The 12,748-nt window shown below is 37.3% G+C and overlaps 1 protein-coding gene across 4 annotated transcripts in view; it reads left to right on the top strand.

The window, feature by feature from the left end:
• Positions 1-12,285, top strand: part of LOC139135279 (protein tyrosine phosphatase domain-containing protein 1-like) — a 28,213-nt gene extending 15,928 nt beyond the window's left edge. For 2 of the 4 annotated variants that reach the window (XM_070702596.1, XM_070702594.1), the window contains 9 exons: positions 635-735; positions 2,415-2,530; positions 2,940-3,029; positions 3,780-3,879; positions 4,332-5,045; positions 5,592-5,621; positions 8,055-8,156; positions 8,705-8,788; positions 8,979-12,285. In XM_070702596.1, coding sequence (XP_070558697.1) covers positions 635-735; positions 2,415-2,530; positions 2,940-3,029; positions 3,780-3,879; positions 4,332-5,045; positions 5,592-5,621; positions 8,055-8,156; positions 8,705-8,788; positions 8,979-9,410 — 1,769 coding nt within the window. In that variant the 3' untranslated portion in view covers positions 9,411-12,285. The remainder of the gene's footprint in view (positions 1-634; positions 736-2,414; positions 2,531-2,939; positions 3,030-3,779; positions 3,880-4,331; positions 5,046-5,591; positions 5,622-8,054; positions 8,157-8,704; positions 8,789-8,978) is intronic. The other 2 variants (XM_070702597.1, XM_070702595.1) reach the window with 1 other exon arrangement.
• The last annotated feature ends 463 nt before the right edge of the window (positions 12,286-12,748 follow it).

The raw sequence follows: 12,748 nt of genomic DNA, 5'->3' as shown, positions 1-12,748 counted from the left end.
ATAAAAACCTGACATTTTGGGTTCAACCCTTGGTCAGTGTGGGTTTGTCAATAGAGTTGCAACCACAACATCTGATTTTTATTGCTTTGCATCTATTGTTTAATATTGAATATTCAGGTTGCCAATCCAATTTGTTTGAAATTTTTCAACGTACTGTTTAACCAAAAATGGCTGATAATATTAGCTCATTTCAAAATTGAATAGTGAAAATATGCCATGGTCAGGATCCTAGAAAATAAAACCTTTAGTTTATTTAGTTCGATGTGCAAAGTAAAATGACGTGAGATTCCTGTACCTGAATTATATCTCAACATTACCAATAAAACATATAATGTCATAAAGTATAAAAAATGTCTTCTTACTAATTTTACCAGCAAGGTTAAATCCTCTTTGTTTATATATTCCATTAGTTTGATGATTTAAAATCAGTATTTTTTAATTTCTTGTGAAATTAAAACATATTTAACAGTGAACCACTTTATAATACAGAAAAGAATGTAATAGTATCAGTACCAAGGGATACCCGGAAGTAATTGTCAACTTTTTCAGAACAGCAAAATGTTACATGGCTTACAGGCACAGCTGTATGTTTCATTCACCTATGTAAAAATTTTTTTTCATTTCTTTTCTCTAGTTTTCTTTTACAATTTTGGTTGGGATGATTATGGTGTCCGATCGTTGCCGTCCATTCTTGATATGGTTAAGGTCATGTCATTTGCATTACAGGAAGGAAAGGTAAACATCTCCTCTATGTCTTCCTCGTGTCTGTTGACTTGATTTTTCGTTTTTAAAATATGTATTTTTATTTCATCAACAGTCTTTTTCTATAACTTTGCATGGCGAGATCATGGTGTAGGGTCATTGCGTAACATCCTGGATATGGTCAAAGTGTTGTCGTTTGCTTTGGAACAGGGAAAGGTATAGTAAGAGGAATGAAATCACAAACATAAAAACACCAACTAATTCACCATCAGTATTACACTGTGATTCAAAAGAAACACTGCAACTAAACTGCAAACTGCAACCATGTCGCCTGACTGAATGTTTGAATGTTTGAAAAGTGAATTTGACACAAAGCCATGTCATGAATTTCTGACCCCTAGACTTGTTAAAGTACATCAGCTATTACTATAAAAATTGCAAATATATGCTTTGACTTTGTGGAGTGTTTGGTGCATTTGCTCTTTGAAATGGGTGTTCACAATCATAGATCCTCTATGTACAACAGAATCTCACGCAACCCAGACTATCAAACTGACACCCCTTCACTAAAGTACATGTAGGTCGATCTATCCAACCCAAACTATTTTGTTTTCATAGACTTGCAGTAAATCAATACACCTAAGAAAAATTCAGTAATTGTGTTTACCGGTATGATTGTAAAGCTTTTGATTATCCAAATTTAAGTTCAGACTAGAGTCAGCGTACCTTTTCAGACAAATTTTTCCTGATAGTGAAACATGGAACATGTGAGGGTATTCTGTGAAATCATAAAAAATCCAGCATTAGTAAGAAAGTGAAACCAGCTTCTATCAAAGCCTACAGTAGTATCTGGTACCACACCGCGTTGGAGTTATTCAAGTAGACCAGGTAACCTAGACAGGTGTCATGGCAACAGAGGGAAGAAAGCAAACAAAAACACAGCTTTATATGCACGCACACAGGTCACTAAAGTTCACAACCTACTCTGAACTCTTAGCAATACAACACTGTTGATCCCTGAAATTTATTGTTTGAGAACCCTACAAATCATAGATTGTCGTCACTTCAACACCACACCGATCAACTTTCGTTTTAGGTATATCATGTTTCTCTTGAAGTATGTTTTATCCTTTTCAAACTATTTCGTACAGATTTTTGCTCTTTGCACAGTAATAAATTACAATATCAGAGAACTTTGATTTAGAAATTATTTTTTTACAAAAAAACTTACAAAGCAAAAGGTTACATTAACAATGAGAGCATAGTCCTGAAAGATATGAAGACAAGAAAGCAGACAGTCCAACAAATTTGTAACCAAGTGTCATAAATTGGTGAATGCCAACATCATCATGTAGTCATGTAATATGTAAAATATGATATATTAATTTTATCTGAACACAAGCGGCAAATGACATAAAAAATTGGCATTTTAAGAGTGCCCCACCATTAAAGGTCGCTGTCGCAGCAAAATGCACAATATGAAAGTTGCAGGGCTGCAGTCCATGTATTATAAATAAAATATTTCCCAAACTGGTCAAAATATTTGTTGCTAGCTTGAACCTCATGTTTAAGTAGACTGATAGAAGGGGGGAGGAGGGAAGGACCACACATGGTGGGTGAGGGGATCTTCCCTTTCTTTCACTTTTTCCCTCAATTGCTGTTTGTTGTCATGTCATGTGTATATTGTACTCTTGAATGTATTGTGTTTTCAGGCTGCCGTGCATTGCCATGCAGGACTTGGACGCACAGGTGTTCTCATAGCGTGCTATCTCATTTATGCAAAGCGGATGGAAGCTGATCAGGTCATTCATTTTGTCAGAGAAAAAAGGTTAGTCTTCAAGTTCCTCGTTAACTCTATAACTGTTTCTATAACCTCATTGTATCTGCGACATGTTTTCAGTACGTTTATGTTTTTGGTGTTTATATTCACAGTGAAACCTAGCAAATATTGTTTTGTTTTATCAGACTGTAATAAAGGAAAAATTTAACTCACAGCATCGATTCAGGATTTACGTCCTGACAAAATCACCTGAACACTGCCAAATTTTCCCATTTCATCACCATTTTCTGTATTTTAACATCAAAGACCAGTTTTGCTATAGAGAATGATTCTGTTGACACCAAAAAATAATTGTGAAAGGGGCCATATTGTGACCAAGGCTCAATATTTGCATACATCTGCATCATTTGAAATTACAGTCCCTATGGTAACAGATTTGTTTTTTTGAATTTTACAGGCCTGGTGCCATTCAAACCAAAGGTCAAGTGGAGTGTTGCCAGCAATTTGGTAAATTCTTGATACCACTCAGGGTGGTATTTTCCTCAGTGTAAGTACCTACTGTCACTCTATAAAGTGACCTCTAACCTCCGTTTGCCAACCTGTGTCTTCCAGGTATTGCATATGCACCAAATGCTATGTTTTGTTGCAGACCATACAAGATCTCACACAGTCTAAAAAAACAGTACGGAAAGTATTCTTTGTCGTCATAGATTTTTCATGCCTTCTAATTAAGCCTCAGGGGATTATGAGAATCGTCACTGTCTGGTGTTGCACGAGTTTGTTTTCTTTTTTTCCCAAATAATCATTTCAGGGTTTTGTCTGACACGTACACACTACAAATAGTCTATGACATTAAGATAATGTTAAAATTTAGTGGTTCTACTTTGACTAAAGTTTGAGCACTGTTAGCAGGACAACAAGTGATCAAGCATTTTTTCATGTGTAAAGAATGACACACAAGAATTTTACACTTTCTTTTGTTTGCCCAGAGCAAAAATTAAAGGGGCTGTCCTCAGTCTCTGGTTCTTGCATTAGTCCTTGTTGACATTTGGTATTTTCATGGTGTTAGACCCATTGAAATATTGATCAAAGTGGTCAATTTACCTGTAAAAAAGCACATAAATTGCCTGCTCCCGTAAGATTAAAATAAAGCCAACTCTCAGTGTATGAAGGCATCCAGTTGTATGGTTTGACCCCAGAAAGGAAGGATTAAGGGGATGGAGGGCTTAAAAAGATTAAGATAAGTGAATTGTGGAGGATTTCATGCAATGATGACTTAAATGTGATGTGATTACAGAGATCCCTGTGCCTATGCATTTACACTGAGCCAGTACTTAATCCGACAGAAGCATATGTTACATGGATATGAAGCAAGGGAACTCAAATACATACCAAAGGTGAGAAATCAAAACAACCAAATTTTGGTATAAAGCAGTGTTACTTCTAAGTATCATGGATTGTTGATTTTGATACTCATTGTGAAAGACAAAACAAGGAAGAAGTTTATATGAGTAATCACTTTTCTGCCAAAAGCAATCAACAAGTAGTAACCAGTATCTTTTTGCACGTAAGGGTCCAGTTTCACGGAAAAAAAAGTAGTACTGCTTCTGTAATTCTGTTATACATGTACTGTAGACCAAAAATTATCCCTCAGATCAAAAATGTGCCTGGAATTTTGTTTTAAGTGATAACCTGCTGTTTCATTAGAAGTTCCTGGAGAGAATACTGTAAATTTGTCCATGCTGATCATTGTACATGTTGTTTTTGTCCACCAAGAATTCAGTCTGTTGTGTGTTTGCCAAGCAGAATCACAGAGTAATACCCACCATCTGTTTTGTTTCCTTCTCAGATTGTCCATGTAGTCTGCAAAAGGCTGGCAGAACTTGCAAACAGCGATCTTGGCAACTACTACGGAGACTTTCACTTGCCACTTGAGAAAAAACTTGAGATTGAGAAGGAGACTGCCGGCAATGCTTTCTCAGAGCAGAGAAACAAACAGAGGTCAGCCTTTGACATAATCAACGACAATCCAATCGATGCTCCTGGAGAAAGTTTAAAACTACCGCCGATACGTAAGAGCAAGAGTGCTGAATCACTGGTACCTGATTCTGAAATGAATGGAGACAATGACTTGATGAAGGTTCCCTTACCCAAGCGAATGCCGGGGAGTCCCAATTTGAGGTTCAGGTCACATCTTGAGCACACAAACGCAGGATCTTCCGGTTCGGACGATGAGCCTCTGACGACGAGGAGTGAGTCGTACATGGGAATCAAAAGAGCTGAGCTGCAGAGAGAACTCAACTCCCAAGACAGTCGGGAGAATCTCATGTCCACGGCCATGTCAATCGATGCGGGGCTGATTTCCGGGAAAAACAAGAGGCCCGTCAGGAAAAGATTCAGCCGCGGCCCACTGCCAAGGAGGAGCTCCATTCTGAGTCAAATCAGTGAATCTCTTTCAGTACATGAAGACAACCAAGACATACAGGTCATTGCCAAAGCCATGGCCTTCAACATGAACAGGAAGGTAGACCAACATGAGAGGGTGCGAGTGGACGCTTTCCAGGTAAGCTTACTACCTTTCTTTTGCAACGTTTACTTTTCTGATGCCCAAGCTGCCATGCATTTACTTTATATACAATAACACCATTCATGAAGTCAAAGATATTGGTTTTTTCAATGTTAGCTGGTCTTAAGGTGGCAGCAAGCCATAATTTGACAATGGTTGTAACTAACAGCATTCTCTTTAGATATCTCAGTCGTCAAAATAGAATTTAGTGAAAAGTAAGTAATGGGCACATTGATGATGCCCGTGATGTTATGGTTGTAAAAATTTCCCATAATGCTCTCTTATTGTATTCACATGCTTTATTAAATCAGGCTTTCAGGCACTCATCCTTCCCACATAAAGTACAGTAAGGTCAATTTATAAATGAAAATATCTGCATTTTGAGATTCTCTACCAACAAATAATCTGTTTGTCCTTTTAATGCATTCATGATTGTTCAACTTTCTTAAGTATTTATAAGAATCTAATGTCTTTCAACTCATCCTGTACACGTTTTTGTTCCATAATTCAAGCGCTAAATATTCTACCTTTGCTAATTTTCAGGCTTTGAAACAGAGGTTGGAATCACTGCAAGTAGGTCATTGCTTCAGTTTTTTTTTTATTTTCATTCATTTGATAGGTTTGTTTTTTTTTTAATTTGCAGCTCGCTCTTTTTTTTCTGCAACTATGCACCACAGCACTGTTTTTGTTTTTCCACGCAAGCATGCCACTCACTTGACATTTTTGATTGCACTTCTTCTTAAAGACTAGTGCTCAGTCATGTGGAGACAATCATAACACACAGTGCCACAAAACCATTGCGCTTCATATTGGGTGAAGAATTGACAAGGTTTTATAGGTACAACACCAGTCAACCTCTGTTTTTACTCCTGGTATTTCTTCTCTTGATTCTGGTTTGTGATTACTCAGTGCTGACAATGATATTATATCAACCTCACGTCAGTGTTTCATCGACTAACAAGCCAACTTCAGAAGAAACAATTCAGCTCGATCGAATAGGCATTGTAAGTGATGAGAGATACATCATCATACAGTTATGTGTCATTGTCTAGCCATGCAGTTATCAGCGGTAATTCTAATATTCTCATAGCTGCATTTCAATAAAACAACTTTGTAAGTTCAACAGCCCATGGGAAAAAAGCATCTCAATTAACAGAATTAGGTCACTGGTTTCATTTCAATAATGAGGTCACTTCACGTTAAAATTAAAAATTTTGATACTTTGTAGACCTTTTACTGATATTTCAGCTTCAGTTTGTTCTTATGTACCTTCCATCATAGCACCTGGGCGCTTTTTCTGACTCTGTTTTCTTACACTCACAACTAGCTGTGGAAACGCAGCTATCTGTTGGCGGGGTAGCGGGGATCGCTATGCAGGTCAAAGGTCAACCCCGCCACGGATAGCTGCGGGCCAACTGCCATCGAAAGTGGGTCTATTACGACGACACAACATGTATCGGAACTTTGAACGGCAAAATAAACCAAAGTGAGCGTAATTCAATAAAATGACCTATACCTGCCTGAACTCTGATTATTGCTCATTCCCTAACTCATTTTGTGAACAAAATTTCTGGTTCGTTTACGTAATTCGGCGGATTTTCCAAGGAGTAATCAAGATTTTCACTCCAGCAGGGAACTTTGACTTCTATTGATATGCTAATAAGATCTGACCGACCGTCACGCACGTTCGAACGAGCGACATCTGATGCTTAAAGTGCCACTGCTCATTAACATATGCATGCCATGTTTCATGGTCTTACTTTTTGGCAAACTCTGCCTGTAGAATTTGAAAACTACATCACCAGATTTCATGTGAGTGCCGCAGGAATGAAATAATTCCCCATTGTCCCCTCCCCTACGCCAGTCACACACACCTAGGAAACCGCATGCATTGTTTAGTTTTTATAGCATATACTTTTGATTGATTGTGTTTTAATGTAAACGCATGCAAAAGTGAACAGCTGCACCCACGATTAGTACACAAACACAATATGAGTTCAACAAGCACCCACAGCCAACTGTTAGGGGGAAGGACACTGGCTGATAGAGGGCGCCATATATGATCTACCGATAGCTTGTCAATTATTAATGCTTGCAACTTCCTCTAACTGAGATGATTTACAAGGGTTATTTTTGTTTGTGTCAGATCACATATACCAAATTTGAGTGTCCCTATCAACCTGTTTACCCCAATGCCCATAGACTGGTCCACACTCACCTATGATAACAATGGGTTTCAGCCAAACCACTGTGGTGAAAGGCTTTTAAAGAACCATATATCAATTTGAGTATGCATGTATTGTGTATTGAAAATTCTATGCAGACCAGTATATTTGAGATGTCAGCACATTCTGTGTTAATGAAAAATCCATATCTGGTTTTAAGAAGTCGCAAAGGAGAGGCACATTGGTTTTATAAAAGAGTTTTTTTAAGTGATCAGTTCACATGTAAATAACATGATTTTAATGGTAATATGACACAAATTTTATGCAGAGCAAATTGGTTGCTTGTTTGGCTCTAGTGTTACAGTTTTGGAATGTCTTTTTTGCCTTGTGCAAAAGGAGCTGAATAATTCTCTCTTAAGTTTAACCAAAAAAATCAGAGAAGGGACACTGTTATTTCAATCATTTCACAATGGCGAACCTCACGAAAACTTAAAAGTATAATACATCTATACAATATTCCTGTTCATATTTATTAGTAACAAACATTTCTTCAGGCAACCAGAATCAGCCACTTTCTATAGTTGGCACAGGTAAATCTGATAAAGTATTTTTTCTGTGCATTTATCAGAAATTTATGGTTGACTAAACAATCTTAGTAAAGGGGATGTGATTTCCAGAGTTAATGCACACAAACAAGTCAGAGTGTGACCTCCAAAAATTAAACATCTGTAGGTTAATGTTAGGTTCATTTTCATGTTTTAAAATGTGGCACCGGGTGTCCATTCTCTGAGGAAATATGTTCATTCACCAGATGTGCATTGTTGTGTTTTTGTGATACCAGAATGATCTGAATGCAACAAGTGCAGCATGGAACATCCTTTCAACCGAGGAAGATCCGTATGTTCTCTGTGGTCTGATGTACTCATGGCTAGAACACCTGAAGGTAAAAGAACTATGCTTTATGTTCTGTAGCTCAGAGAGAGTGAAGTTATATACCTATGCATGGCTTTGTCAGAGATAGTAGCTTCAGTCTGTGCTTTTGAAGAACTTACGACTTCTGTGGACGATGTGGACAATGTCTGAGTTCTACTGTTGCAGGGCGCCCTCTATGGGTGTTACAGAACATTACTTTCTCTGTGAACTGAGATTGCCCCGTTTTTTGCTTTAAAGCCCTATTAGTGCAAGATGCGAGGTATAATGATATTCAAATATGCAGATTACAATAATGAGCATTGTTTCGGTATTAAAATTCTATGCTAATGACCCTTTATCAATGTGGAATATTCGTGTACCTCGTATCTTGTATTGTATATTAAAACCACAGGCGGGATTACATTCAGAGTGAAAACTTCTGTACAGTTACCAGCTTTTGAAGGATTCTCTTCTTTTCTTTGATAAATTAATGTTAGGAGTAGACCTGATTTGATGTTAATCATTATCCATCGTACAACTCTAAAATCACCATCATGTTTTCCTCGTATACCTGAACAGGAACCAGTTCTCAGTGTACAAGATCTTCACAATCTTGTGGAACACACAGATGACCCTAAGAATGGCATCAGACTGCTTGACAAGGTAAATGGCAAAAGCTTATTTCCAAAATATACCTGGATGTAGTCACTTTTTTGTAGTGAAATATGTTACACGTCATAGCACTCTCACAAACCTGTTGATTACTTTTGAAACTTTTGTTTTCAATGTGTTGCAAAGGGGTGAATACAGCAAAAAAGAAATTAATACAGGAAAGATCATCTTTTTGTTACAGGGAGAGCGACACACACTGGAATGTGTAATGAAAACGTTGGCCAAACTTCAGCCCCTCCCAAGGGATTTGGAACAACCTATCCTTCAAAGGATTCTCAAAGCATTCACAGGAAAGGCAAAGATAAATGCCAGCAGCGAGTCGCTAAATGAGGAAAAGAATATTGGTGTGAAGTTCCTACAGGCGTATTTGGAATATCTTCGGGAGCGACAGTCAGCTGACGATCTACAGTCAGAGTCAGCAAGCGTTGACAGCCAGTCCTTGGCAGGAGACGAGATGAGTTTGAACGTGCCATCAGCCCGGAGAATGGCAAGTTCACCAATCCTTGACAGGAGCAGACACTTAGATGAAACTGGCTCTCTTCCAAAGTCCAACAGCGATCCCAATATGCCTGTCCCAGCAAGGAAAAACAATACTTTACCTCCTATCAAGTAAGACAATGACTTTTTAGGGGGAATTTCCACATTATCCTCCAGATTTCTCATTTCTTTTGTGTGAATGCATTTCTTGTCAATTTTCATGGGGATGCATTCATTTCCATGTGCATAAGAAATGATAACTAAATTATTTTTTTGATTTTTTTGGCTGGTTATATTGTACAGTTTCCTTAAAGGTTTGATTCCATACGAGGTCAAAACATGAACACTGTTGTATATCACTGCAAAAATATGATGAAAAGGTAATTTTTCTGTCGTCATTCTTTGAAAATATTCGTGTACCTCGGCAAAGAAACTCCTTATATTTTCCTCTCGTATGTGTTCTTATTCAATGTGTCAAACTATCAACAGAAGAACCAAAATGAAATTTTATGTGACAATATTTTGTTTCTCCAAGCATCACTTCCACTAGTGCATTTTATCAGTAAGTCTATTAAAATCAGATATTTTCATGAGGAGCTCACCAGGCAGTTTCCAGGGGAGTAATTTTTAGCCTGACTTTAACGTTCACTGTCAACATTTCCAGAAAGATCACAGTTGATAAAGCACTACCAGTGTACAATGAGCGTTTTTACTAGAAGTTTACAGGATATGAATTGTATGATACAACAATAAGAATGTCTTTATGGCTAGTTCACTGTGTAAGATGTATACTACTCGTGAAAAAATTGTCACACGGGATGTGGCTAAATTTTTGTACATATCTGTATTTTTATGCACCATGTGAGTTGTACATAGTGTTTTTATGCATCTGCTTGTTTGTAAAAACTTATTTCTCGCTCAACTATTCTGTCAGCGCATCCGATAACATTTGGCATCCCACTTTAAAAGGGAATGGTTTTTCTTCTACCTCTGTATTCTTTTTAGCTCTGCATGGGAACAAAAACCTCTAAAATAATGAATTTTTCCCCCACTTGTTTATTCTGATATCTGAGCATTTACTTTGTTTTATCATGGCTGTAGAATACTTAACCAAAATCGTTTTATGTAAGTATATAATGTGCTTGTGCCAGGGGGACTTTCACCCTAGCAAACTGTTGAATGGTAACAGGCCCCCAGCATGAGCCCTTCAGTCTTGGCTTTTGCTGTACCACATTGAAACCGTCATTTGATACTTCCCAAAAAACTTTACACATCTTGAATATGGATCGAAAGGTCTGTATTTAACTGCTGGTAGATTGGTACAGTGTTCACCATATTGATTGCAAAGGAATGTTGAAATTGAAAATTTCATAGCATTGATACCCACAGCCAGTCATTGCCACATTACTGTATGCATATTGCCAGTGTTCCTAAAATATTGGACGTGGCTGAATCATGTAGTAGTCAGTATGCCGGATTGCTGTACACTTATTTAATGTAGTGTACCGGTAGTGGTATATGAATGCCAACTTCAACATTTTCAGCACTACTTTCGGATATCAATCTTTTTGCAATGATCATGTAACAAAAACAATGCGTACATATTCGGGTTAATAACCTGTGTCAGATACTCCTTTGAAATACCTGTAAAATCTTCAAAAAAGCCAAAAGTGCAATCAATGATGGTAATACTATTTTCATTCCTATAAAGTGTGTCCTTCTCAGTGATTTCTTGTTAGCTCAGAGCAACTGTAAACATTGCATTGCCGAAACCATTTCCTGCACAGTTTAGTCCATCTTACATGTAGTACCCTGACTTTGGGACCACGGATATTTATAGACTCTCTCCTCAATGTCACCAAAAGGTTTTTTGCGCACGCACGATTATATACACATAGCCAGTTTGAGCTAGTTCCGCTGCAGTCAAAGTCAAGCTTTCCAAACCAGCTCCCTTCCAGAAACAAGTTTTGAAGTACAGGGATGTAGAAAATGGCTGGCAGCCAGCAAAAACAACTGGTTGTCACTGTCAGTGAAAATTATCAGTTTAGTGAATTATGTGCTCACACACAACTTTTGTGACCACCTGTACTTTCACTTTTTACCATCTGTGAACAAAATTTTCTACATCCCTGAAGTACAAGTTGGAAGTTCTCATTTGAACTCCACCAAAAGGTGTCCAATTGCTGACAGAGTTTGTTGGAAGTTTTGACCGCTGACAGATTTTTGAACACCAAATATTTCAAAACGAAATCTGAACGAGTGTCAAGCCAATACATGGTTTTCATGGGCTAGCAGTGAGTGCTAATTTACACGCATTAAAGGGACATTTTTGCGACGGTTTCGTTTAATTTGTCTAAAACCTGGGTCAAATGTATGCATGGTCACCCATTTATTCAGTATCTTTCACCATGTCAAACAATACAAGTAGTATCTCGTATCAAACAAAATTCATGAAAAATGGCCGACTTTGTCCCTTTAATAGAGCCATTCAGCCTTAAAGGGAAATTTGTTTGTCTAGTGTATCTTTTAATTTATCCGTGGCCCTTTTTAAGGAGCGTTCTTTTGTGAGATATTCACTCCTATTAATTTCTCTTTGCACTTACCCAATTCTCATCATGCAAGTATGCATGTATTTGAAATCCATGGAATCTTTCCAGTCACAGCATTTTTTGTAATGCAAAAGTCTGTACTACAATAAAATATCGCATTCCATCCACTTTTTTTATTAACTTTTTTGAAATTGAAACTTGTGTCTGTGTTGTAGGTGTTAAAATATTCTATTTATTTGAATTTGGGTTCGAGAATTTCTAGAACATCTCAAAGCTTCATATAATTTGACTGAACCTAAGAAAGTTTAGTCCTTGGTTTTCTAGCATTTTGAGTGAAAAATGTTCTGAAATTACAATCAGACTCTTAATACTGCAAAAAATAATTATTAGATATTTTCAATACATATCATTCTTTAAATGATGGTTGGTGACATTGTGTTAATAAATGTATCTTTTTTTTAACTTTGATTTTCAACTGACTGTTCTGTGTTCTCCTTCCCCCCACCAATGTTCTTGTTATTTATTTATTATTGCTCAGTATGTATAAAGATACTGAACACAAAGAGGGTAAATCTTGCCCAGAACTTATCAATACATCAATTTGAAAAATTATATTTTCCCTCTAATGAAATTGTCATCTTCCATGCAGTGTCTGCTCAAGATGGTAGCCCTGTATTGTTTTCAGTATTCCCCATTTTGCTTTAAATTTGGCGCTCGGTTGAATCATTTGGTTACAGTTGACAAACAAAAATTTCTCAGGGTCAAGTGCTAGTGGAAGGTGCATGGACAAAACTTTGTTCTGTATGTGTTGTAAGACCAGACCAGACCAGAGTGTTTTTACATGCTATTAAGGTAGTATATGCCTTGACAGTGACAGACTTAAACTTTTTGCTCAAACTTTCCTTCATGAAACTTTCCACCATTC

This window comes from Ptychodera flava, chromosome 6, assembly GCF_041260155.1.
Source record: "Ptychodera flava strain L36383 chromosome 6, AS_Pfla_20210202, whole genome shotgun sequence".
NCBI lineage: Eukaryota > Metazoa > Hemichordata > Enteropneusta > Ptychoderidae > Ptychodera > Ptychodera flava.
The sequence above is the reverse complement of the archived record's forward strand: the minus strand, read 5'-3'. Positions and strand labels throughout refer to the sequence as shown.